This window comes from Lissotriton helveticus, chromosome 1_1 (assembly GCF_964261635.1).
Source record: "Lissotriton helveticus chromosome 1_1, aLisHel1.1, whole genome shotgun sequence".
Lineage (NCBI taxonomy): Eukaryota > Metazoa > Chordata > Amphibia > Caudata > Salamandridae > Lissotriton > Lissotriton helveticus.
The window spans coordinates 1,146,772,037-1,146,797,251 of NC_136057.1; the positions used below are offsets into that span (position 1 = coordinate 1,146,772,037).

At 42.1% G+C, this 25,215-nt stretch overlaps 1 protein-coding gene across 1 annotated transcript; it reads right to left on the minus strand.

The window, feature by feature from the left end:
• Nucleotides 1–24,161, minus strand: LOC144821688 (uncharacterized). The gene is made up of 10 exons (XM_078678910.1): nucleotides 24,024–24,161; nucleotides 22,908–22,966; nucleotides 21,158–21,223; nucleotides 20,347–20,421; nucleotides 19,690–19,743; nucleotides 17,043–17,108; nucleotides 7,657–7,707; nucleotides 7,012–7,035; nucleotides 4,076–4,133; nucleotides 1–110 (listed from the first exon to the last, which is right to left on the minus strand). Exons 1-9 carry the CDS (start codon nucleotides 24,070–24,072, stop codon nucleotides 4,080–4,082), a joined length of 498 nt encoding a protein of 165 aa, XP_078535036.1. The 5' UTR covers nucleotides 24,073–24,161; the 3' UTR covers nucleotides 1–110; nucleotides 4,076–4,079.
• Between the last annotated feature and the right edge of the window lie 1,054 nt (nucleotides 24,162–25,215).

Sequence of the window (25,215 nt, forward strand, 5' to 3'; positions counted from 1 at the left end):
TGGCCCTATATTGCTTTTCAAAAAATGGCAAGAAAGGCAAAGAGATTATTCCGAAAGTTCCATTTCTGTAGAATCATTCTGCAGGAACATACATCGGGCCCACTGATCCTCTAAAAAAGAAATGGAAATGACAATAATTAGAAAGGTGTCTCTGGGAAGAAAGCTCTGAAGAACATAGGCTGAAGATAATCGAAACAAAGATCTAGCTTAGAGTTTATTCATTGTACTTTGTTATTCTGTGTAAAGGTCCAATGTACATTTTGCTTTCTTATGTCAGCAGTGATCACAGCTCAAACTGGAATGATGCACCCTACTACATGACTCATTCATCATTTGGTAATAGGTTTTTGTATTTTTTTGAAGAATGTAATGTGAATTAACTATGAATTTGCGCAAGCACTGTTGAGTATGATGAGAAATGTTGTGATCCATAAATCATAAACCATAGGTCATAAATCATATAATATATTCCAAAATTAAAAATCTCTCAAATAATAATTCCATTAAATTTATCAACCTGGTGTAAGAAATAATGTTGCAAATAACACTGATACACAGGTGATGTGCATTAAGGACTTACTTCAGAGATAATTCCCAGTATGGCAAAGCACATTAGACATGGAATAAAAATATGTCCAAAGTGATAACACTAAAATGGATGAAACTATAGCTACTTCAGATCAGATCAGCAACATCTTTATTCAGATAGTCAAATAGCCATGACAAAAGTTGGGTTAAAAATAATCTATAATCATTATAATTTCAGCAGGTCCATTTTAATCAGGGGGCATTGTGTGTCATGCCCAAACAGTGTTCTAAGGAATGATCCTACATGTACACATGTCTCCAGATCCGTCATTTGAATTAAAAACTAAAAGCCTCCCCAAAGTTCCGAATATTGTGCTTTTTAATGAGCGGAAGTAGAAAGTGCTTTGTTTATTGCAAATAAATTCACTAAAAAGTGCAAAATGCTGCATAGTCTGATTAGAGCTCCCGTCACAAGGGCAAAGGCACATATCAAGATATGATTAGTAGCCCAGGGGGAAACATAATTGATATTTTAACATGCCAACCCTAAATCAAAACAGCAAACTTCGTTCCCACTGCCGCCTCACTAAATAGAGACATTTAGTAGGAGTGGTAACTGCAACCGTACTCAAATAAACTGCCACAGTTGACTTCCCCCCATTCTCATTCAGTCTTAGGGTTCGCTCAAAGTAAAAACGGGATTGTTGCACAAATATTTTGTCTCCAATTGCAATACTTTCAGTATCTGTATAAATATGATTCAGGTCAGTCTTTCAAAGGGTAGACTCCACTCCTGCTAACCATGGGATTTGATGTCCACTTTCGCACTCCAAACAATCCTTAATATTGTCTCTCGCTAGAGTGGCCTTTGGATTCTTCCTTACCATAACTACTTTTTCTGGGTGATTGTGCAAGTTGTAATTCATTTGATATCTCTAGCCATTTAGTTTGACATTCCAATTGCTGTGCAACATCTAGCTCTAATCTACAATTTTTTAAAATATTTTTTTTTAAATCCTGGGTTTGCCTCAGCAGTTACCCTACTTTTGAATTACTTCCTCTTTCTCACCCTCTCGTCCCAATGCCCCTTCTCTTTAATTGACATGCCTGGCATTCCACCTTATGCTGTTTATTTTTTCAAATCTATCAGTGAGGTGCTTCTTACACCCTTCTCTTAAATTATCTGTTAGGACTAAGTACTTACTAATACCTGTTCGATTTATTCCAACATTATCTACCTTCATACACTTCTCTGTTTACTTTCAGCAGCTGACAGTTTTGTTTCTCATTTTTGTAAATTTTGATTCTTCCACACCCAGCCAACCATTTACTGTCTATGAAATTTCACTGTTGGGCAAACTTTAATTCCAAAGAATTATTTGAGCTTATTTTATCATAATCAAAATTCCTTACTCAATATATTCCGTGTGGTACCTGCAAGATTTAGTTCTGTTCACTGAAACACTTGCAACTTAATTATCAAACAGCACACATGAAAGTATTGCATCGAAAAACACAATATTGTTTAGTTATTCTAAAAGGTTGAATGACCTCAACCTAAATAAAAATAGTAGGAGATTTTAAAAGATGTGTTTTTTTTTTAAATCAAAAGGAAATATTTTTAGCTTCTGATTGTTTTTGTAATTAGCTGTGACTATCCTTAAATGTCTGATATTATAGGCCATGTGATGCTTAATTTAGGAAAGATAAGGAAACATCTCAAATGATTAATATCACCAGGGGACATTGGTCCACATGTTTAAAAAGCAGTAAAGGATTGAATCCCCAGATTACTCTCAGATTTTGAAGTATCAGGCACATCTTTGAATAGCAGACATGGTGATTGGTGGAACTCATTTATGGTCTAAATATAAATGCACATTGTGCATTCAGAACCAGGCGCCAGATAATTGCTTATTTGTAAAAAGATAAGTGTGCCAACCAAGCTGCCAATAATAGTAACAACACAACTACTAACCATCACACTCCTACAAGTGTGAAAATTCAGACAACGTCAGGCTTCTAGAACTATAAGAATGGCTTGGGCAGCAGGTAATATTATTTTTTAATGTATATTGAATTCCTAATTACCTGTTGTTGTGGTCATCTCTAAATTAACCAGACAGTGCCACCTTGTACAGACAGTGGGCCAAATGTACAAACATTAGGAATGCCAATTTCCTAATCGCTATTCTCTCTGAACTGCAATTATGAAACCAGTATTCCTAATGTATGAAACTCACTGAGTTTCTTTTAGGGATTGCTGGTGGGTCGCGAATAGACCTATCTCATGAATATTAATGGAATAATCTCCCGTTTTTGGAGAGAGTGATAAATCAAGAGGAGAAAAAACCCACAGTATTTCCTTATCCGAGGTTAAGTTTGGTGCAGAAAATACCACTGATTAATTTTGTTCTAGATTTAGCATTACAACCAAGAAATTGTAAGATCTCTCACTACCATCACTTATCTTGCAAAACTACTTACTAATTACATTTTAGGTTTCCTCTATGTAGTTTACTCAAACTGCCACCCAAATGAGTTTGGAAATGACCTCCCATGAATTGTTCCACATTTTGTGGCTCTATCTAAGTGGACAAATTGAGAGGGGCAAGATACAAACCCTATCCCAGATCCAAAGTGGTGCAGATCAATAATACACTCCTCCACAACTCCACCCTCCGCCAATGATGGTCTGTCCAAGTGGGTCCGAACATTAGAAGCGATGCGCTTGCCTCTGCACCGCAAACTTTGCTGCCCCCCTTTTTAAAGTGTCTGAGGGCTCCACAGGAGTTCTGTATGCAATATGCAATGACACCCAGCCTCGTGGGTCGATTGAAGGTAGAGTTGAGAGCAGACAACACAGTTTGATAGAGCAATGGATCACCCCAGTACTCCCATGAGCCATGCAGAGCACTGCGCTTTTGTAACAGCAGAATTTTCATATTGTTGTGAGCCGCTATAAAAGGCAGCAATGTCAAGGGGATTGCTTCAGTGCACACGCCTCTTGTGCACTGGCTGCACATTACTTCATAGAGACCCGAGGCTTGAAGGGTCCTTATTCTGAGCTTCCAGTTCTTGGAGACATTTACACTGTGCACATTATAATTAAAGGCAATTTCAGATGCCTCAAAGAGCTTTCTAGATCCCATTGGCAGCCTAATACACATGGTCTAAGGATACTTGATCCATGTGCTAAATGGTTCATGTCACCTAGTTTAAGTGAAAGAATATCCACAAATATACACCCATGGAGAATGACAGGGCCTGTCGAATTTAATATACTGTCACACAGTCAGGGTAAAGCTGAAGCAGGTAATGCAATGTCACATGGAAAGACTGTGGACATTTCCATACCCGTTCACACATGTTATTAATGTACTTGTCTATCAACATTCTAACATGATTTACAAGCAGAAGCGTTTTCAAGATGAGAATCAATCATCAATACCAAGGTGGCCTGGGCGTCTGTGAGTCAGAACAACCACTTGATGTCACTGCTGAGTTTACTGTAAAACATAGTTTGAAATACGAAATATCTGTTTACCTTATTACACAAGTCCTAGTTTTGGGAGTGAAGGAAGATTCAGTTTTTCTAGCAGGTCCTTGAAAAGGGAAGAAAGAAGGATCTTTTCAAATGAAAATGTATCATAAAATAAATTGTGATACAAAAAGTTTGAGAATTTCACAGAGTTTGCTATTATAATCTTTGCACCATGCATCACAAACACATTGCAATTCCTATGTAGAACAACATAATATTAAAGTCGTTTTTGACTGTCATGTTAGTAGTCAGCAACTCCGAATGCATGTGGACGTTGCATGCAGTAAACACTGAGAAGAGAGGAGAAAGAGGAGGCGCTCCCCCAAAAGTCCCGATTTCGCATCATCTCGTCTGAGTGTGGTTTTGCCACTTTCAAGAGTTCAGTGAAGACCCCGTGAGACTTGAGGGGCACCCACCAATGAATGACGCCTCAACGCTTTCAGTCAGGATGTAGCATCTATCGCTTCCACGAGCTCATTCTCCCTCAGAACATACTCATTCCATCTAGAGAATAGGAGCCCAAACTCTGCACACTACGGACATGAGGGACAGACTGTCTATAGTATGACATAACATGTGTCTTCATGTGAACAGAAAGTCATTCCAATGCAGGTAATCTTGGTGTGAGCAGTTTACACCGTTTGCTGTACAGGAACAGCTCCATGCTGTAATTACAAGAATGAATGTAGAATCAAGAGGTAAACAAAAAAAGCCTGGAATTGCCAATTTAATTTACTAAATTGCTGACTCAGTAGCAAATGTTTGAACTCTCCCTCTTGCAAGCAGTTTTCTATCACGTTCACCTATGTCATATTTTCTTTTCACATCCCATTATTACACTTTAATATTAGTGGAATAGGTTTATAATTTAGCCCTGGTTGAATTTTAAAGTTATGTGTACTTTCCCAGAGTGGTTCTATTTTCACGGAATTTTCATGTGACAACATTGAAAATGAGACTAGGACTATTGCTTCTACTTTCTTGAGCCCTGGTTATTTGTGTAAATCATTGAACCTTTTTCTTCCAGCACCCATTCCCAGTGCAGCCAGGGAAGTGTGAAGAACAAGAATCGGACATACAACATAGTCCCAAGCCAACACACAAAATTGCAATTTCCTGCGACCGATTGGGGAGGTGCAGCGTGACACCTAATGGAAGTTTGATTCTATGAATCACTGGAAGTCACTGTAACATTTTTGAGTTACTAACCTCTGCCATAAGCTTACTTGGTGCCGTAGACTTCTTGAGAAAGGCATTTGTCACTTTCAACCAATATCAGACGCTGAATTGCAGGATCAATATTATAAAATGTGCGCCTCCTGTGCAATACACACTCAGGTGCTGATTCACTAGAGGCCTGTGCCACTGAAGCGTCGCTTTTTATGACGCTCCGGTGACGCAGGTCTCTCAGTCATATCTATGAGACGATGCAAAGCCACCCTGTGTCGCTTTGCATGGCCCTATAGATATGGAGTAAGGCAAGGCAGGGCGAAGCTCTGCGTTGCAATACTCTGCGTCAAGGAGGATTTCCCTGGGCGTTGCAGTGGGCGTTCCCACGTAGCAACCATGGATTTTGACGCTGCCCTAGATTTTCAAAATCACATAAACCTGAGGCAGCATCAAAACCTTACTCCTCCCCAGAGCAGGCGTAACGAGGAGAAATGTTTTCCTTCCTCCCAGTTTTACCCTCTTTCCATTCGTGCTGCATCCTACAGCACACATAGAAGGAGGACAACCACTCCATAGATTGTTTCCAGCACATAAACAATCATTCCTACAATGCGACATGTTACAAAAGTGCCTGTCTTGGCACAAGGTAGCCAAAACGGCACCAGTGCAGTGGAAAAGGACAGGAAGGCACCGTATATCATTAATATGGCTATTTCTGCCCTTTCCTTTTGATGCAGGGCAGCACAGTAAAGTGAATTACTGCAATGCCCTGCGTCAAAAACCTGTAAATGAGGCCATCAGTGTTTACCATGTGGACGACTCCAACTTCATGTTATACAAGGATCCAGTGTACCGCTCTGTTCTACTGAATTCAGGGCAACAGAGGGTAAGGATATTGTATGTGCTCTCAAAGGATGACTTTCAGAGGGAGCTTGGATACTTCCTGGGACCAACCATCGCAACCTCCAGTGCGAGCAGCTTCCTGTCACATGGCCATGCCCACCAGACAAAGAGTGGCCAGAGGAATCACTCGTGCCCAGTGCTTTGAAGACTGGCGAAGTACTTGGTATCTCTGATGGGGGGTGCAGTCTGACACAACAAACACCCTCAAAATTACCCCTCAAGTGTAAGGGCAACAGCCAGCATAATCTGACAGAAGAGGGGTTGAAGCAACTGCACATACAAGGTTGTGTGTGTGCTTAGGGGTATGTGCTGTAGTTATTGCAAACCAAGGCAAGACTTGGACAGGTTACAAAACATTCACATGCCCAAATCTGAACCTCGGCCATGGACAATGTGCTTTAATAGTGCCCCCTCTTGCTGCTTCTAGTGAGTTTAAGTGCAGAGACAGGTGATGATGACTCAAACCTCATCGATTTTTTAACGTTTAGGAATAATAAAGTCTAACTACAGTGTGCTCACTCTCTGGTGATACACTTGTCATAAAGTTATATGTTCAGAATGTGGAGTTCTCAAAAGCCCATGTTTAAAGACTCAACCTGATTCACAAATGCATTCATAACACTGAACTTGAAATGTGTTGGTAGTGTTACTGAATGCCACACTAAAAAGATAGCAGATTTTTCAAACTATCGTGAGCTTCTTCTAAGATGGGACTAAACTCTCTTCACTACGCAAAACACACATAACAAAGTTCTTACAGTGAAGAGAAATTAATCTGCTACCTTCCGAATATGAAGAAATGACAAAAAGAAACAGATCCCCTTGGGTTGAGCAGATATTAACAAGAAGAGCTGTTTTGAACTTACCGCAAGTTTTTCCAGAAGGGGACCCTAGGGGACGAGAACATAGATGTGACTAGTGTAAATCTTTTGAAGATAAAAAACATAATTTAGAACCAAAAATACAATTTCAAGCGATGGAGTCAATTACACAAAGATACATTAATTCATAAGTATAAGCAGTAAGGAGAAAAAGGTTGGACGTGGGCAAAGTGAAAGAGGAAGTAGAAAATTTGGAGAAAGCAAGAAAACATAGGCACTCCATTGGAGCATTTAAATGAAAGAAAAACTAGTTCTGCAAGCGTTGTCAGCAGTGGAAGACTGCATGTCAACCAAATCAGGACACTGAGAAATTGAAATGTTACTTAGCAGGAAAAGAATACAGAGGAAAGCCATTGAATCAAGAAGAGAAAACTGAGATAGACAACAAAGCCACCCATCATGAGCAAAGGGCAAACCCAAAACCTACTATATTTATATTGGAAGCAATACACCTGGTAAAAGCTAAAGTTGCCTGTATCTGAGATCTAAAAAACCACACCCCAGAAACCACATAGAATTGGATCTTCTAAGAGGAGAAGTCATGGGATTCTGCTCTTGGGATTTGAAGACTGAATGAGGCTCTGAAGTCCTAGAAAGCCACTTCGAGATACATAACAATGAATCACTTACCAGGGCGTCACATGTCAATTCGAATGCTAGTCCTTCAATACCAAGTCCCACCTAAGACAATTGAGAAGTAATATAGTAAAATATCATATTTTCAAAATGAACTGCATTGACAAAAGTACTAGTGACAAAAAATTGTCACACAATGTTATAATTTAAAATACTTCTTTACATAACGTATTTTTATTTGCAGGTATAATCATACAGAAGAAATTAGTGCTTTCTTTTTAGGTCTTGTCTGGGACAGTGCATGCACTGCTGCTTGAACGACATTTTGTTAGTTTGCAAAGGGCTTAGAACCCACTCATCGTGTACCATGGTAAATAGACCTTTGTCCTTCTACCCCCTTCCCCTCCATGTCTTTGCATCCGCCCTCCCATCTTTGTCGATGCTTGGTTAATGTGTTGTTCACAAATATGTGCATCTTCTAGCTGGGCCTTTGTCATGCCTCAGGCCAGATGAAGCTCTAATACTTGACATGATCCTGGGACCCATGCACAGCGAGTCCATGTCACTTAAGGAAACTCTTTGGGACAGTGGTGATTGGATGTGCCTGTGTAATTATGTAGTGTTCTGATTGCTTCCGGAACTCTAACCCTTACCCATAAAATCCACTTGTGACCGGCAGCTCCAGGAGCAGACCAGGCCTAGCAAGGTTGCTTAAGGCCCGTAGCATGTAAGTAGTGAAAGACAGTCATAACTGAGGTCCAGATGGCGACCCACACGCACTGACCTGGGTATATGCCACTGCACCTCCTGCATTACTGATAGCTCCTGAAACAGATACACTTCTGATTCAGGGTCCATTTTAATCCATTCGAAGCACTTAAAGCAGATCTGTTTAGCCCATAGTGCTTCATCCAAAACCAACTTTACTACATGCTGAGAACTTATAACATCGTATTTTAGTGTGGACCAGACCAGATTGAGGGTCGAGGCACTGCATAAGATCACACATTTTGAACCCGGTAGATGCCATCAAGCAACAAGTTCTACTCATTGTAGCTCTAGCTGTGCAGAGTTGTATGTGTGAGTGGAAAACACAAGTCTGTTGCAAGCATCTACTCTTCATTTGCCAGTACACTGAGATCTGTTCAGAAATCAAAAGTCTGAGGTCAGGCAGGGATGGGCCCTTCAGGCCTGAGCAGTGAGCTCCAGATGCTTGGCATGTTACTCGTTCGGCTGAGGCATCTGTGTTCTGCCCGTGCATGTGTTTTTTGTTTCCCTTTGACCACTTTTCACAGCGGCGGGGAGGAGGAAGTGGGGCTGGAAAGTATTTGTTTATTTCACACTAGTTTCCCAGTCTTGCCTACCGTCTGTTGCCAATTTTCTTACCCAGCTCCTTCCACCCAACCTCTGTTGTCCATGTTTCCCCACCTCCTCCCTCCTGCTGTTGTCAGTGTTTCCCCATGCTCTCTCTCCCCTGCTTTGTTGGCAGCTTACTGCCCCAGCCCTTTCCACCCATTCTCTATTGCGTGTGCTCTTCCCCATTGTCTCTTGTGAGTCCTCTCCTCTACCATTGTCCTTCTCTCCCGCCCTCCTTCCCTCTGTGTTCCCCTAACCCATCAACCTACTTTCCCATTGTTTTTATTTAGTAAAAAAGTGCATTCGCTCTGGCGTGTCATCGCACATTTCTTTCTATACAGCCCTGCTGTTGTATAGGATGGCTAAAAATCATTGCTAAAGGCAATAGCTCGAATGGGTGAGACCTATTGGGTTTGCCAATGCATATTGTGCTATGTGTAAGGTAACGAAACAGACTTTCTGGAGGCTTGATTTCCACTTTTTGTCCCAATTTTTGCCCCGTATGATACCCAGTTTATGTAAGACAGAGTATCCATTAATGGCTGCAGCACTGGTTGAGCCACCCTCTGTGTGACAATGCACAAAATGGCTCCCGGTCGGCCATTGCAGACTGGAAGGGCAGTGGGAAAACTCCTAGTAGACTTTGCCATTCACACCAATGGCAAAACCCCGACTTTCCTTAACAATAAATGGAAGTCTCCCCTAAGGAAGGCCTACCGAGCCTTAAGGCTGGGAGCTGAATATTATTAGGATAGGTATTTTTACATATATGTCCTAGCAGCATCACTTCAAAATTGTTGTTTTGCTGACGAAAAGTTAGTGCCCCATTGGCTAACACAGGGTTATCAGGTGAATTCTCAGGACAACTGAGATGAGTACTGTAAGGTGCCAAATTAATTTTGGCATTAAATCCAACTTGATGCTCTGGTCAAAGTTAATGTCACTATTAAAGAAATGCAACTTTAAAAAGTTGCCACTCTGTGCCCCAGTTTGATCAGTCACATGGTCACTGACAACCAGACAGTTTTCTGCCCACCTGGGCAGTAGTGTGAACAACTCCTAGGCTTCGGAACAATAGCAGCCTGCCGCAGGGCGAGGTGCCACCTCACCTTCACAGAAGTCATTCAAGACGTTCGCCCAAAAGGAAAGCCTTAAAGGCGGAGCCGCCTTTGGTGGGCAAATGGTGATTCACACTCCTGGGGGGCTGCCCTTTGTTCAGGTAGACAGGCTGTTGAGGGGGACAGAAAGGGAAGTCCAGTGCCCAAACTGTTTTTGCCATGTGCGTGTAGCTCACAGGTAGACACACCTCTATGGTGGGCTACCAAGCTCCTCACATCCGAGGAAGGGTTCAGACATCTTGAGATTGGGTAAAATAGTGCCATCTGGGAATGCTAGATGTTATACATAGCCCTAACGTTGTCACCAAGAAAGAGGGGACCTGGTAGTCCTTTGGCTAGTGATCGCATCATCCCCCCAGGGAACTTTCTGTGAATAAATATGGCACCCTGGCTTCCTGAACCAGAGATTGCATCAGAACTGGAGAAAAGACTGAAGTACTGCCATGCAGACCTTTGGACTTGGCAAAGAGATGTTGCGCCATGTGCTGGACCGCACTTGCCACGTCTTGGGCTAGTGAAGAGAGAACTGTGCCTCTGGTTCCTTGCTCAGGAAAATGTTTCTCCCCAGCTCCAGCCCAAAGAAGTGACTCCAATGGTCAGTCAGATGACTTCCTGGAACCAACACCAGGGACATGAAAAGCTGAAGTAGCCCAACTCTGCAAGTCAATACCCACTTCAGGAGAATCCCCAAAGACCGCTGGTGGGGAACCCAAGAGACCAATCAACAATGGTCAAAAGTTGCACCTGAGTCAACTGGACCCAGGAGTATCATCTGAGTCCAGGTTGATCACCCAAGAGGGACACCAGCCTCTGCCAAAGGATACTGCTGGCACCGAGATGGACAGAAAACAGTAGCCTGGCCACAGTTGCCCTTCTGTGGTCGCAAATAGAACTTTGAGGAACCCTATCTTCTGTGGCTAAAGTCACCTCATCTGGCATGTGGACTGAGGAGTAACCACAAAGGCTCCCTCATAGACCGCATAGCACCCGGAGCATCGTTGAGCATCTTCCATCTCATGATTTCGCAATCTCAGGACCACTCTGTTGAAGTCTATGGCGGTCATGCTGTAAAGTTTGGAACTGGACTGGAAAAGCTTATGTGTCCAGGTAACTGTACATTGGTTACGGACCTCCTAGAACTTATCCTTGTCGGATTTTGTCATCCAAGCCGCGTCAGAATAGTCAAACTCAACTCTTACAAACTTTTCAAAAGTTTTCAAATTTTACAGTTACCAATGCTTCTTTGTGGTAAAAATAAGATTTAAGTTTCCTTAAAAAATCTGTATCTCCAGAACCCTGTGATTGATTTCCTCATTTTGCTCTCTAAAAATGTATTTAACAATTCCCCATTTTTTAAATAAATTGGTGTCAGATTTGTTTCATGTCATGTGGCCTTTAAATTTCATTGTTTGGAACTGTTAGATGCTTTACACTAGTTCCTTTGTGGAAGGCTTGATGTTCGAGGCCATACTTACCCAGGGTTGAGCTTAAGGTTTTACAAATGAGTGTGACTGGACCCATGACAGTTTTTTTTAGTACTATATTCTATAGTAAGGCCGCACAGCCATACCATATAATACACCCAGATGAGTCACAGTATTAAACATATATGTGCACAGATAAAACTATATTTTAATTCAGCTTTAGGTACTTTAACAAGAATGCCATAAACATAGCCCTCATCTCACGTTTTTTTGTCTTTTACAGGAAAGTACATGTGTACACCCAAAGCTCATCCACTTGGGAAAGGGTGTACCACTGTCCCGCACAGGAATGAATGGGAAGGTATCCAACACTCACAAAGAGAGAGGGGCTACTTCTGGGTGTCACAGCAGCAGTCACAGAGGAAGGCCGGAAGCACACAGGATTCGCATATGAGTTCTTCCTACCTTGATGGTGTGATGCAAGCTAACACAGTTGCAATGCGTGAGTGTTGGCGTAACCTATTTTATACCAAACCATTTGTTAAATAAATAATAAATACATTTAAATTGGATTTTTGCAATTGGTGGGCCTAGAAAACACTTTTTTCTCCCAAGAACGTCCTGCAGCAGGTGCGTACCTGAGGGGGAACATCCTTTTCAACGCAACTTTTACCACGCAGTGCCTTTACGACGCAACTATTACAACGCATATCATTACAACGCATAGCGCTGGGGGGGCGCTCTAGGATAGGGAATAGATTTAATTTACTATCCAACACCTTCCCTACTATCCACGGGGACTGGAGTTGGAATAGTAAATTAAACTATTCACTATCCAGCACCCCTTAACACTATGCGTGCGTTGTAAAAACTGCGATGTTAAGGCATGCGTGGTAAAAGCATGCGTTGTCATGTCATACATCCGTACCTGAGACATACATATGCAGGAAGTGCAATGCAGCCCTTGAGCTGTCCACTCTGCCCTCCTGCAACATAAGCGTCCTGTTTGTCATCGTGTTCTGCAGTCTGGGTGCACATCTGTGCTGCATAATGTGTGGTCTACAAATGTGCACTCAGCTGATTATACCAGGAATACATAGTTATTATCTCTGAATATTGCTTCCTTAGCCTGACTCACAAAGCTACTATTTATCTGTGAGTAAGAATGTGTTACTGCTGGAAGTGGGAGAGTGGGTCACACCAAGGCCTGGAATAAAACACTTCTACTCACAGGAAAAGCTCTATGCGAGGACCTGTGCTGGTGATACTAGTCTTTAAACGGTCATTTTACGTCTTAAATAATTAATATATGGGCACTTGACATCAGATGTTTTAATGGCATGCTCTAGGTGGTTGACCTTAAAAATGCAGAATTTACATCATTGGCTAGGGGGCTGATTTACATGCTCCTCCAACATCGCTGATCTCGTCTCAGCTATGGATCTGGACCTAGCCATTCTAACGGAAACGTGGCTTACTGAAGCCTCTACCCCGATTATGGACATACTAGTCCCCCCCAATTATCACATCATTAGGCTGGACAGGTCTCCTGGCAAGACGGGCGGGGGAATGGCATGCATTTTTAGGAGCAACCTCTCCGTTACTAAAGTCACCCCCCCCCCTCCCTCTCCTCCAGTGAACTCCTCTGCCTCGACATCACCAGCGAGGGCAAACAAGTTTGTGCTTTACATCTCATCTATCACCCGCCTGGTGACAATCTCATATTCACCCAACAACTCATGGACATGATCACTTCCAATGCCGGTCGGCAGACCACCCAAGTCTACCTGGGTGACTTCAATCTCCACTGGAACGATCAGAAAGACACAGTGGTGAATAGTCTCAAAACTTTCCTTAATGCGCTTGACCTCACCCAAATATGCGATAGACCAACACACGACAAAGGCTCGATACTCAATCTCATCATTGCCAAGGAGAACTCTACACAACTGGAGGCGATTCAACCCTGCGACTGGTCTGATGACCACATTATCACCTTCTTTATCAATGAAAAAGTTAAACCTAACCCAGCTCAACCAATCAAGTCCAAAACATGGAAAAGGGACATTAAGAACCTTAACCCCTCTACCCTGCCTCCTCACATCGGCAATCTCCTCCTTCCCCCTTCAGGTGCCTCGGATGTTCAATCACTGATGGACCACTACCTTGACTCTATGAACACAGTAGTCAATGAAGTCGCCCCACTGCAACTGAAGAGAGTCTCCACCAAAACTTCTAACCCCTGGTATGATGATAGACTCAATGACGACAGGCGTACTATGCGAATGGCAGAGCGCACCTGGAGATCGGACCCTTCAGCACTGCACCTCAAAAGGCTTAAGAACAAGAGAAATGCCTACTTCAGGAAAATAAAGCGCACAAAGGCGGACTTCTTTAGCCGCCAGTTGGACCAAGCAAAAAACAGGCCAAGAAAGCTGTTCGAACTAATCAAGACCCAAGCAAAGACACAACCCCTACAATCAAACAGCACAACAAGCGACACCCCACACTGTGAAGCCTTCTCTGCTTTCTTTAAGCTAAAGACTGACAACATAAGGAATGACCTCATCATGGATCTAAGTCGATTCCCCAACAACACCAGAATGTCTTACACTCAACCTAAAAACAAGGCATCTTGGCTGTACTTCGATACCTACTCGGAAGAAGCAATACACAAACTGCTCTGCACCTTGAAGCCCTCTAATCACCTCACAGACCCTCTACCTGCTAATGCTGTAAAAGACTTCATCCCCTTGCTCCTCCCTCTCTGGACCAAAATCATCAACAGCTCCCTGCAACAAGGCCTCATTCCAGACTCCCTCAAGGTGGGGCAAGTCACGCCTATACTCAAGAAACCTACAGCTGATCCGTCTGACCTAAACAATTACCGGCCCATCACCAATATCCCCACCCTGGCCAAACTGCTGGAGAAATGTATCCAACTACAACTAACTAAACACATTGACCAATTTGACCTCCTCAACCCTCATCAATCAGGCTTCCGAGCGAAACATAGCACGGAAACAGCTATGACACACATAATTGATGACGCCCTCCAAATTCTTGATCGCAATGAGTCCTGCCTCCTCATCCTCTTGACCTCTCGTCAGCATTTGACACGGTCAAACATGAGAACTTGCTGGAGCTGCTAAGCACTAGAATGGGTCTATCGGGAACTGTTCTCAAATGGTTTTCGTCCTTCCTTCACAACCGGTCACAGAAGTTCAAGATCGACAATGTGCTATCTACACCTGTGCCTGCAGATCTAGGTGTTCCACAAGGATCCTCCCTCTCCCCCACACTGTTCAACCTCGTCATGGAACCGCTCGCCACCTCGCTCCAAGCTTCCAATGTCCAATTCCATATGTACGCCGACGACACACAACTCTACCTAAAGCTACAATCCCCGGAAGATATCAAACATCTGAATTCCACGCTTATTAACACTCAATCTTGGCTGGCAGATAATCACCTCAAACTAAATGCTCTGAAAACCGAGTTCCTACTCATCTCACCCCCGGCGAAAATTTCCACCACCCAAACATGGCTCAATAACCCAACAGCACTCAATGTCCAACCTACCATCGTGGATTCGGCGAAATCCCTAGGCATCACACTCGCCGCCAAGCTCAACATGCAGCAGCACGTTAGCAAAGCCACAAAAGCAGCTAATTTCCAAATCAACACATTGAGGAAAATTAAACCCTTCCTCCCTGCTGAAGACTTCCAAACTGCGGTACAAGCTTTAGTCATCCCTCGAATAGACTACGGAATTGTGGCCCTCAGCGGACTCCCGCTATCCACAACTGCACCCTTAAGAGCCTCCCTGAACGCTGCAGCGAGATTCATTACTGGCTCAAGAAAACATTCGCATATATCCCCAGACTTAAAGTCTCTAAAATGGCTGCCTTTTGAAGCCAGAATACAGCTAAAAATTGCAGTTATGACACACGCGGCCGTGCACCACAATGCACCCAACTACCTCGCTCAAAAGTTGTCTATATCAGGAGGTTCGAGATCCAATAGAAGTACAAAAAACCTACTCCTGAAACCTCGTAGATTCCGGAAAGAGAAAACATACAAGCGCTCCTTCTCTGAAATTGCACCCAGGATCTGGAATGCGCTCCCGCCTGAAACCAGGCTGATCTCCTCCACTGCACTCTTCAAGAAAGAGGTGAAAACCATCCTTCTGGCCAAGATCTCCTGAACCTTAGTGGTGCTGGATCAGAGACTCTGCATTGCTTTGTATCACTGTTCACCTTGTCCTCTGGCACTATACTTCTAACTTGATGTTGTCACTACCAATATATGATACACGTTGGCTTACTGATTCACTCTCCCGATGCCCCCACTCAGTGTTCTCTCTACACTAAGACTTTGGTATAAGCCATCCACACACCCAAGGTGCACCTGAACACCTCTATAGTGGGATCAATGACTTGTACCGTCTTATATTACTTGTTTACCTGATTGTATATTGATATGTTTTATGTATGTTACTATTATCCTACCATGTTAGTGACTACTATACTGCTCCCATTATCTCTGTTCACTCCTACTGCCCCTACCCTGTCTTTGTGAAGCGCTCTGATATCTGTAAGGATCTTGTTCGCGCTATATAAAACTTTGAATAAATAAATAAATAAATAAATAAATAAGGAAACTCCATCGCAACAGTGACAGAGTATCCTTTAGCGGCAGCATAATGGCCCGCCCGCTCGATATAAATGCAGGCGGACCTTTGGCGTAACCACAGTGGAGACTCCTCTGTCCCTGCCATGGTTACTCCCGTCTGATAGCCCAACGACCAGGATAACATTGGCGGTAAGGGGCATTTTTTGGTATTAAAAAAAAAGCTGAAAACCCACTTTCAAACTCAACAAACCATTGACAGGAACCATTGTGACGTATTCTCGACCTGCCAAATTATAAATCGACCCATTCGTGATCACTAAGAGAATGTTTAGAGTAATAACAACAAATGCTGCTATAGGCTGAAATATATATTTTATTGCCTTGCTTGGAAGGAAAGGGGGCATCACCCAACGGAAAGGGACACATGATTTTGTCTCATATTAAATTCAACCACAAGGACTCCTTTTGACCCCCTTATGGTGTCCCTGGCTGCTGAGCCTTCGCCTGACATACACGTTTGTCCTTCTTTAGCAGTGGCAGGGCTACAGTAAAGGGACTGGGTATTTGACAGCAAACTGTTAGAGGGATCCTAACCTATTGTAGGGCCTTCAGTTTTACACACAAAAAACTGCAATACGTCATATTTTAATATCAATACTGACTATGCAAAGTAGGACAGGGAGTGAGGCACTGATAACGATCCAATAAAAAAATGTTATGCTGGAATTGTAGGTTGTTGCCTCTTCAGATCGTCCATTAAGCCACATGCAGACTTCCCGGTACTAGGCTTGCTAGACACTTGCCTTGTTGTGATTGGTTGATAATGGAATGCAGTACCTAGTCTCATTTACTGATACGGAGGAAATACAATCCAAAGCAGACATTGATTCTAACCGTCTCATCTTACCAGGATATCTCTGAGGGGACCCTCTAGTTTCTTAAGCACATCTCCAACTTTTGCAGTTATTTCTTCCTGAAACACAATTAATGACATAATTAGAAAAGACAATGTTCTCTTAGAAAGTACTAATTCAAAACGGTATAGAACTATTTAGCTTATAAATTATATTTTGCTCTTTTTACTGTCTAGCACAACTTCAGATTACCAAGAACTTGGTATTAAGCATATTGTCCCCTCACTGCTTAGTCCAACACATTGTATTTGCTTTTCTGCTCAATATTAATAGCACAAACAGGCTACTACTTAATTATTTGCTGTTTATTGAGCATCAAAACTCATCCGAAACAGCTTCATTTCTTCATGTCTGTTGCACAGGGCACAAAGTTTTAGGAATGTTTGCTGGTTGCACCACCTAGAACAATTTATATATATATATATATATATATATATATATATATATATATATATATATATATATATATATATATATATATATATATATATATATATAAGGTGGGCCTGGTGGCCAGTGCAGCTTGGCTCATGTACAAGCTATGACCTGCTATCATTAATTTAGGGAGGCATTATTTGGGTGGAAGACGGAAAAACCTTTCAAAACGTTTTGAGTAAGTTAAACAACTGTGTGTGCTATCACTCCCGATGAACAGCAGTCTCGCGAGGCTCCATTTAATCATTTGGAGAAGTTGCCTCCATCTGTGTCACTACTGAGTGCTGTCAAGGTGTGAGGACAGTATGATAAACAATGGGGTGGGTTCCAATGGCACAATGGGAGTGTAGGCACTGCTGTGGTATGCAGACCCCTCGTGCATTTAATTGTGCAGTGTAGTATGATGTAGTGTAACTTGACCTCTGGTTCTAAGAGGCAGGCAGAGTCATCTGGGGTGACGTATGGTGTGACCTGAGAGTACACGGTGTTCACGTGTGTTGAAAAGCTATGTCCAGAGAGCACGTTTGGCTGCTATCAGCTTCATGTTGCACTGTGAATGCTTTTAAAACGGAAGAAACCTCATCTCCAGCTGATAATTTAGTAATTTGAGTTGTTTCTCCCCTTACTTTTAGGGTAATCACCACTCTGTCCGTGCAAGATTCCCCACCATGGACGAGAATCTAAATTGTCGTTTCATGATAACGGAACCAAACACAGGAATAATAAAAAGGACACACTACAACATTGACCCACCACTACATCGGTGCAATATGGATGCGCCAGTGTTTTGGCCCCACAGGGATGATAATGTCCTACTGTCCCAGGAGTCCCCTTTACATGCTGCTCTATTTTGAAGAAGAGTGCTTGGTTTTAAAGGCGCGTAGTGTAAATCCGCTCCGCCACACCTCACCAGTCGAGAGAGACAGGGCTGTGCTGGTAGCCAGTGTTTCACCCAGAAGCTGGCGTAGTTTATACGCAGGAGAAGGAGTTTCTGTCAGACTTCACCCTAATGGTTGCATTCAGAGGGTATGCCTCAGGCAGATCATAATATACTGGTTGATTTAAGACTATGAGCTTTAGGACTCCTTGTTTGTATTCTGAGGCACTCGTAAGGGAAACAGTCAGCCAGTGACTGGTAATAGCAGACATAAAGGCAGAAAGCTAGTGAACGATATTGTAGAGCAGTGCATCTGTGGACCTGATCCCCTAGTGTTCCACCACGTTTTGCTGACTACATTCTGAAACCGAAGAGTCACCCCAGAAATGATGTCAACTCGCGTTCTCTGGCATAACTCTTCCCTCCTTAATGTACCTAATGAACCGCCTCAGTTAAAGGTCCCCTATACTTGAATGAGGAGCAGCTAGTGTGAGGCAGTGAATGCTTTTAAGAAGATGTGAGTGTGCCTTTAGACTCTGGGGGGCATATGTACAAGCCCCTATCGCCACCACAATGTCACTTATATCGAAGTTGTGGTTACGAAAGCCTTAGTTACAAGGCAGCGTTAAGACACTTAACGTGAATTAATGCTGCCTTGTAAATAAGGCCCCCTTTCACCAATTCATTTTGACGCTGCCCCCTATGTGCAAGGGTGGCGTACATAGGAGGCAACGTCAAAATTAAGACCAGGTAAAACCTGGTCTTAGTGCATTATTTCTCCTCGTTTTTGCTTTTTCCATGTGTGCTGCCTTGTGTAGCACACGTGGAAAAAGCAAAATATCACGGATTGTTTATGAACAGAAAGGTGTGCCTTCCTGTACATAAACAATCCTTTAAAAAAATGCCATTTTGTGATTTGCATGTGTGCTGCATGAAGTAGCACACATGACAGTGACATAATGGCCTTTTAGGATTGTTTATGTGCTGGAAGGGACACCTTCCTACACATAAACAATCCTCCGCTCTACTCAGACACCCTTACCCTCTGGTGCAAGGTTGCCTGTATCGGCACTAAGTTGCTGCACTTAGCGCCATCGCAGGGGGAAACGCAAGACTGCACCACATTCTTTTAAATATGGTGCAGCCTTACATTTCAGAAGTGGCGGAGAGAGGCGTTAAGCCATGAAGGCTAACGCCTCTCTCCACCACTTCCTTGTACATATCCCGCAGGGTATGAGAAACTGCACCACATCTGCAACTCTCGAGTCTGAAGGGGGCCATTGCTAATCCACAATGAACAACGCTCACCATTAGACCCTTAGACTTACCACTGTTTCATGTCCTTTCAGCAGAAGCTCATCAATGTTGCAGCCAAGTGTTGTCTGAATGGTGAAGGAAAGAAGTTACAATATAATTATTTCCTACACAAGTAACCTCAAATTTTCAGAAATGAGAAAGGCTAAGAGAGTTTTATTGTTCTGATCACTTTTTTTACATATTCATAAATATTTAAGCTGAATAAGAGAAGATGCTACACTTCATAGTGTATATAATGTGTGATACATCAGTGGATAGTCTCAGGCCATGGACAGGCCCCATTCTTTATTGTGTCCAGATATAATCCCATTCTCAGCTGAAGAGCACTCCGGCACCAACCTTTGATACCAGTGTGCTTGATGGTACCCCAAACTAGAAATGTGATGCTTGCCAACCACTGATTGTGCCAGTCTATGTCCAGGGTAGTCTGGCATCTAGATGTGATCAGAAAATATATTAACGAATGGGCCCATTTGACCTGATCTTAATATAGGGGCTGGAAAACCCAAATGTGTACATGCATACATTCAAATAGTAGTAGTATCCAGGACCACAGAGAGTGTATGGTTACAGTAACAAGAAAGAAGCTTTTGGCATTTCCGCATTCTCAGTAATGTCAGATTGATAGAAGAGTGAGATAGAAGACATGAGAGGCCACTAATACTTACCAGCGCCTTATTTACTTTCTCCACCATTGCTTTCCATTCCTCCAAACTACATTCATTATCTGTTCCCTTCACCTTCTGGAACGAAATATGAAAGAATCATTGATAAAATCTACATTGGCCTCTTTGTAGGTGAGTTGAACTGACAATAGCTAGTTGGCTTTGAAAGTCATTCTTTGGATTTTAAGAGTCCTAGAGGAGGGCGCATTTTGGCTACTGTAATCAGTGCAGGGAGAATAATGCTTATGTGGATAGGGTATTAGGTTGTGGGGTAGGGTGATATGCTTATCAATTAAATCAGAATCTCAAGCAGTAATTGCCTTTGAAATAGAAAAGATGTCGGTAATGCGGATGGGGGAGACAGCAAAGGTATATTACTCAAATCCTTTGGAGATCCCTGGAGTCCAGGAAGCACATACATGCATTGGAAGGGCTAGAGTGAGGCTTGGGTGCTTAGATATTAGATGGGCCACAGCACAGAGATAAGGCCTCTTTGGATCCTGATACCATGTTCAAAATGCACTTACCAGTGATACCCTATTAACACTGAGGTGGAAGTTGAGCTCCTCAAAATAAAACACAGACACCAGACTAACATGAGTCAGTCAGAAATGCAGAGAGGCATTTCCCCAAATGTATACTGATTTATGAAATAGAAGTTCCTTGGTGGGTTGGGGATAGAAACCTGGTATCACTGAGTAGATTGGGAAGATGGAAACAGAGGAATACCAGAAGGGGAAAGACTGACAGCATTGCATGTTCTGAACAACAACCCACTCAATTATAAGAGCATCAATGTGACGTCGGACTGTACCTGACAATGTTGATATGAGCAGAGAAGATCTTTCACACTCTTCAGAACTTCCGCCAGGTTTTTTTTCTGTGTGGGAAAAGAATGTCAACAATATATGTTAGGAATTTCTTGTGTAAGAAACATGATGCCACATTTCTCATTTCTAGTTCACTCAAACTCATCTGCAGTCCACAGAAAATTATTCTGATCTTATATGGACTAAACATATTCTTCTCCAGTCTCTCCTCCAAGTAGCCATCCATGGTTTTAATGTTTCTACCTATGGACGAATCTCGCAAAGGTCCTACTCCAAAGATACAAATGTACATAGTTAGATAAGGAGCATGGATGAATGTTTCTGTACTTCAGGGACATCCATGGCATACACCACACGGTACACCAGTACACGTCATATGCTTCAATTATTAAAGGTTATGAACAGGGGATTTCCACCCTGAAAAAGTTGACGGCTCATGCACAACCCTCAATGTTGTAAAATGAGATCGCATAGGCGGGGCCATTTTGTAATTTCTCTAGAGCATGCAGGCCAATTGTTCATTTTACTAATGTGTTTATACATAAAATATTGGGATATTGAATTAGTGACTCACAACTCTTTTTTTTTATCTTCTACTGCTGTAACTAATATATATCATGGAATGACATGGATTCTTCCCAGCTTACTCTCTATGCTTCGTGATGTAGAGTCTAAACTTCAAACCATTAACAATGTGCTCATAAGTAGTTATGCATTCTCAATCTGGAGTGAACTCTGTACACAGCTGTTATCCACTTGTTCCTTGGGTGTGTCTCTATGGTACATTCTATTGCTACAATTTTGATTCCAGCCTCCACAGACCGTAACAGAATCACTCCCCATTAGGAGACCTCAATGGTACATTCTGGCGTCTCTCACTTGGGATTAAACAGGTTGTCTGAAATGTTACAGCATGACACTAAGCTAAAGGTTGAAATTATATATATATTAAATAACTATATATTTTTATGTTTCTTAATGATCTTAGTGTGGAACAATATATTTTTTCGAAATCTTTGTACTTACTTCTATAAGTACAGAAAGACGATATTTTTTTAAACAATATTTTTGACACAATATGTTTGTTACACAATATTATTTTTTCAGATATTGTGACAGTGATCCAGGCTCACATCCACCCTAATTAATATCCCACTTTCTTACACATTTCATATAAAATAACTGAGAAAACATTTCACAAAACACAAAAGATAATTGATCTAGATTTCTGGTCAAATATTCTGCTGCAGTTTGGTAGGTGAAATAAAATGTATAGAAAACCCCAAACTGCAAGATACTTTCTCATACAATGCACATGGTCACAAATGACAGAATCAAATGACAATGTAATGTTCCGTTGTAGTTTATAGCTGCAATCATACTTCCGAGTTTGAGTAGGGATTGGAATTCTGATATATGTGATATTTATACCTCCCCACTGATTTCCCCTTACAGATCTGACCAAGTAAAAAATGTATTTAGAGAAGAAGTACAAAGGCAAATCATATTATTTGTGGTGCAATAAATATATGATCTGCATGTAATGCCTAATTTCTAGAGCCACAATTTGGATAAGGAGTTATATTTTGCACCTAGGAAACAGTTCACTTCCAAATGAGACATACGGCAAAAGAGGGGTTGCCTTAAGAAATGTTTGATGCTGTGGGATAAGAAATCATTCAGCAGTCTGAGCCCCGAACTTAAACTAGCATCACCCCTCCATGACAAACTTACCAGAAGCTCTAAATCACACTTAGGAAAAGGATGCATTTTGGAACCAACGGTGGCAGAAGCTGAAAAAAATGAATAGTAAAGAACAATTTTTTTAATTTGGTATTCTCAATCTAGGAATTTTACTACAAGTAAAATGTGCTCCGATGAAAACATTGGGAAGGAATGGTCTAATAACATTATATCTCAGAGCATTCCAGCAGGGAAGGCTCCTCCACTAAGTCAGAGGAGCGTCGACCCATTGGTTTCAGCACAGCAAAAAAAAGACAATAAAATGCTGTTACTATCATTTTACTTTTCTGTGCTGAAGCAGTTCGGCGAGGCGGGGTGGAGCTGGGTTGCTCACAGAGCAGGGAGAGGAGTGGTTGGGGCACTTTCTAAGTGCTCATGATGGTTTGGCAGGCCATCTTGGGCTGGCCAAACATTCATGTGCACTTTGCATGTTCTCCACCGGGCTATAATACACAGCCTGGGAGGAGAATATGCCCAGGCTCCCGCTGCCTGTCTGAGCGCTGAACCACGGTGCTCAGACCAAACAACAACACTGCTGACAGCAGCGTTGTGATTGGCTATGGGGAGTCTGGGAGCCTGTGTGCTTTTGGTCCACACAGGAGCAGAGAAAGGAGAGGATGGAGGAGAGGCAGCTGCCGGCCAGCCAGCAGGTAAGTGCTCTTTCTTTCTCTTTCTACCCCGCTTCCTCCCTGCACCACTACTACTGGCCAGGAGCAGCCAACAGTGAGTTCCAAAAGAATGTTCAGACATTGACAAATTATATCACTTTTCACTTTTATTTAACAAGCTTCATTCTCTTGATCTTTGGTGTGACAGTAGATCAATCAACAATAAAATAAAAAAAACTTTGGAAACCGGTGTTTTATGGAAATGCGATAGATGTCCACAGGGGCTGTTAGAGTAGCAGAATACAAATGCCATTACTTGCATACATATATGTGTTTCATGGAACAACTCCTGTCTTGAATATTTGGTGAGCTGGCAACTCCATATTTAGCTTGTCAATGTCCTGATAAAGATACACTCGCCTTAGCTATTATATACGCATTATTATACATTTGACTATATAATTGTTTGGCTCCTTAGGGCCCTCCTGTGTATACTCACCAAAGGTGGTGCTGAGGGCCACCAGCACAAAAATAGTTGCAATCTTCATGGCAAATCGAGGCTTCTCCTTCAAGACTTCAGTGGCAGGGTGAGTTCAAGTGTGGAACGCTGTCTGCCGGTCCCCTTTATTTATACTAGAAGAAGCCTCTCGACTCCTCCTACAATGTCACAAGACACCTGGAATGTTCTTGTGCAAGTCGTTCTTAGCACAAAGACTGTGAAACAGTATTTTAAGGGTGACTTTACACTTCCTCCAATTTTTTTATACAAACTTTTCCCTTTGGCACAAATTGAAGGAGTGGTTGACAAAAACTCTTTGTTTGATGTTCCCTCTGAAATACACATGTGTACAAAGAGGGTTAACTTTAAACATGGAATAATGCCATGACAAACGGATCTGAATTCTGGACGGGACATCCGTGTACCTGGCTCATCATCTGCTCTAGGGCATTTAATATTGTTCGAGATGAATGAAGTCATTGTACATTAACTGTTGAATGAGACTCTTTAATTTCGCCTGCTGTACTCACTTGATTCTTTCAATAACAGGTGATTTATGCACATAGATTTTCTGGGTAGCATCGGATTCAAGTATGCAGCTTCTCGGGGTTACAGTACTCATACACTTACGTTCTCTGAAAAATTGAGGATTTGAGCACAAATTATTTCTGGGTAGCATTACGCCCCACAAATTGTTTGGTTAAAGAATAAATACACATAGTTTCTTTAAATAACAGGATCATACACATATCATCTCTGAGGGATCTCTAGCAAAAAGGTCCTCTCGTTAACAATGGAATTGTGCACAAATATTTTTGAATATAAGTTCCCTGGGTAACAATATTTATGCACGTTTTCTTTGATTAAGTGAATTTATGCACAGAGCATATCCAGCGAACAAACTGTTACCGCTTCTATAGGTAACAGGATATATGCACTCATGTTCTGTAGTAACAGGTTTTTCATCATAAGGTCTGTGGGTAAAAACGGATTTATGCACATTATACACATTATACACAATTTCTCTTATGTAGAGGTCAGGGCCCCTCTTCAGGAAAAATACTCAGAAATCACATCTTTCTTTCCTCCAATTAAATGGGATATATAGTTATTTAGATAGTGCTGCTAGATTGTTGATATTAAATAGAATAACGTGAATGACAGCATAACACAAACGGAGCAGGGGGCTAGC

Excerpts from the sequence above, each read along its gene's own strand:
- LOC144821688 (XM_078678910.1), bottom strand. The coding sequence starts at position 24,072 with ATGAAGATTGCAACTATTTTTGTGCTGGTGGCCCTCAGCACCACCTTT. Across the intron at positions 20,422-21,157 it reads GCTCATATCAACATTGTCAG|AAGGTGAAGGGAACAGATAA; the intron begins GTACAGTCCGAC and ends ATTTCGTTCCAG. Across the intron at positions 4,134-7,011 it reads CCCTTCTGGAAAAACTTGCG|GACCTGCTAGAAAAACTGAA; the intron begins GTAAGTTCAAAA and ends TCCCTTTTCAAG.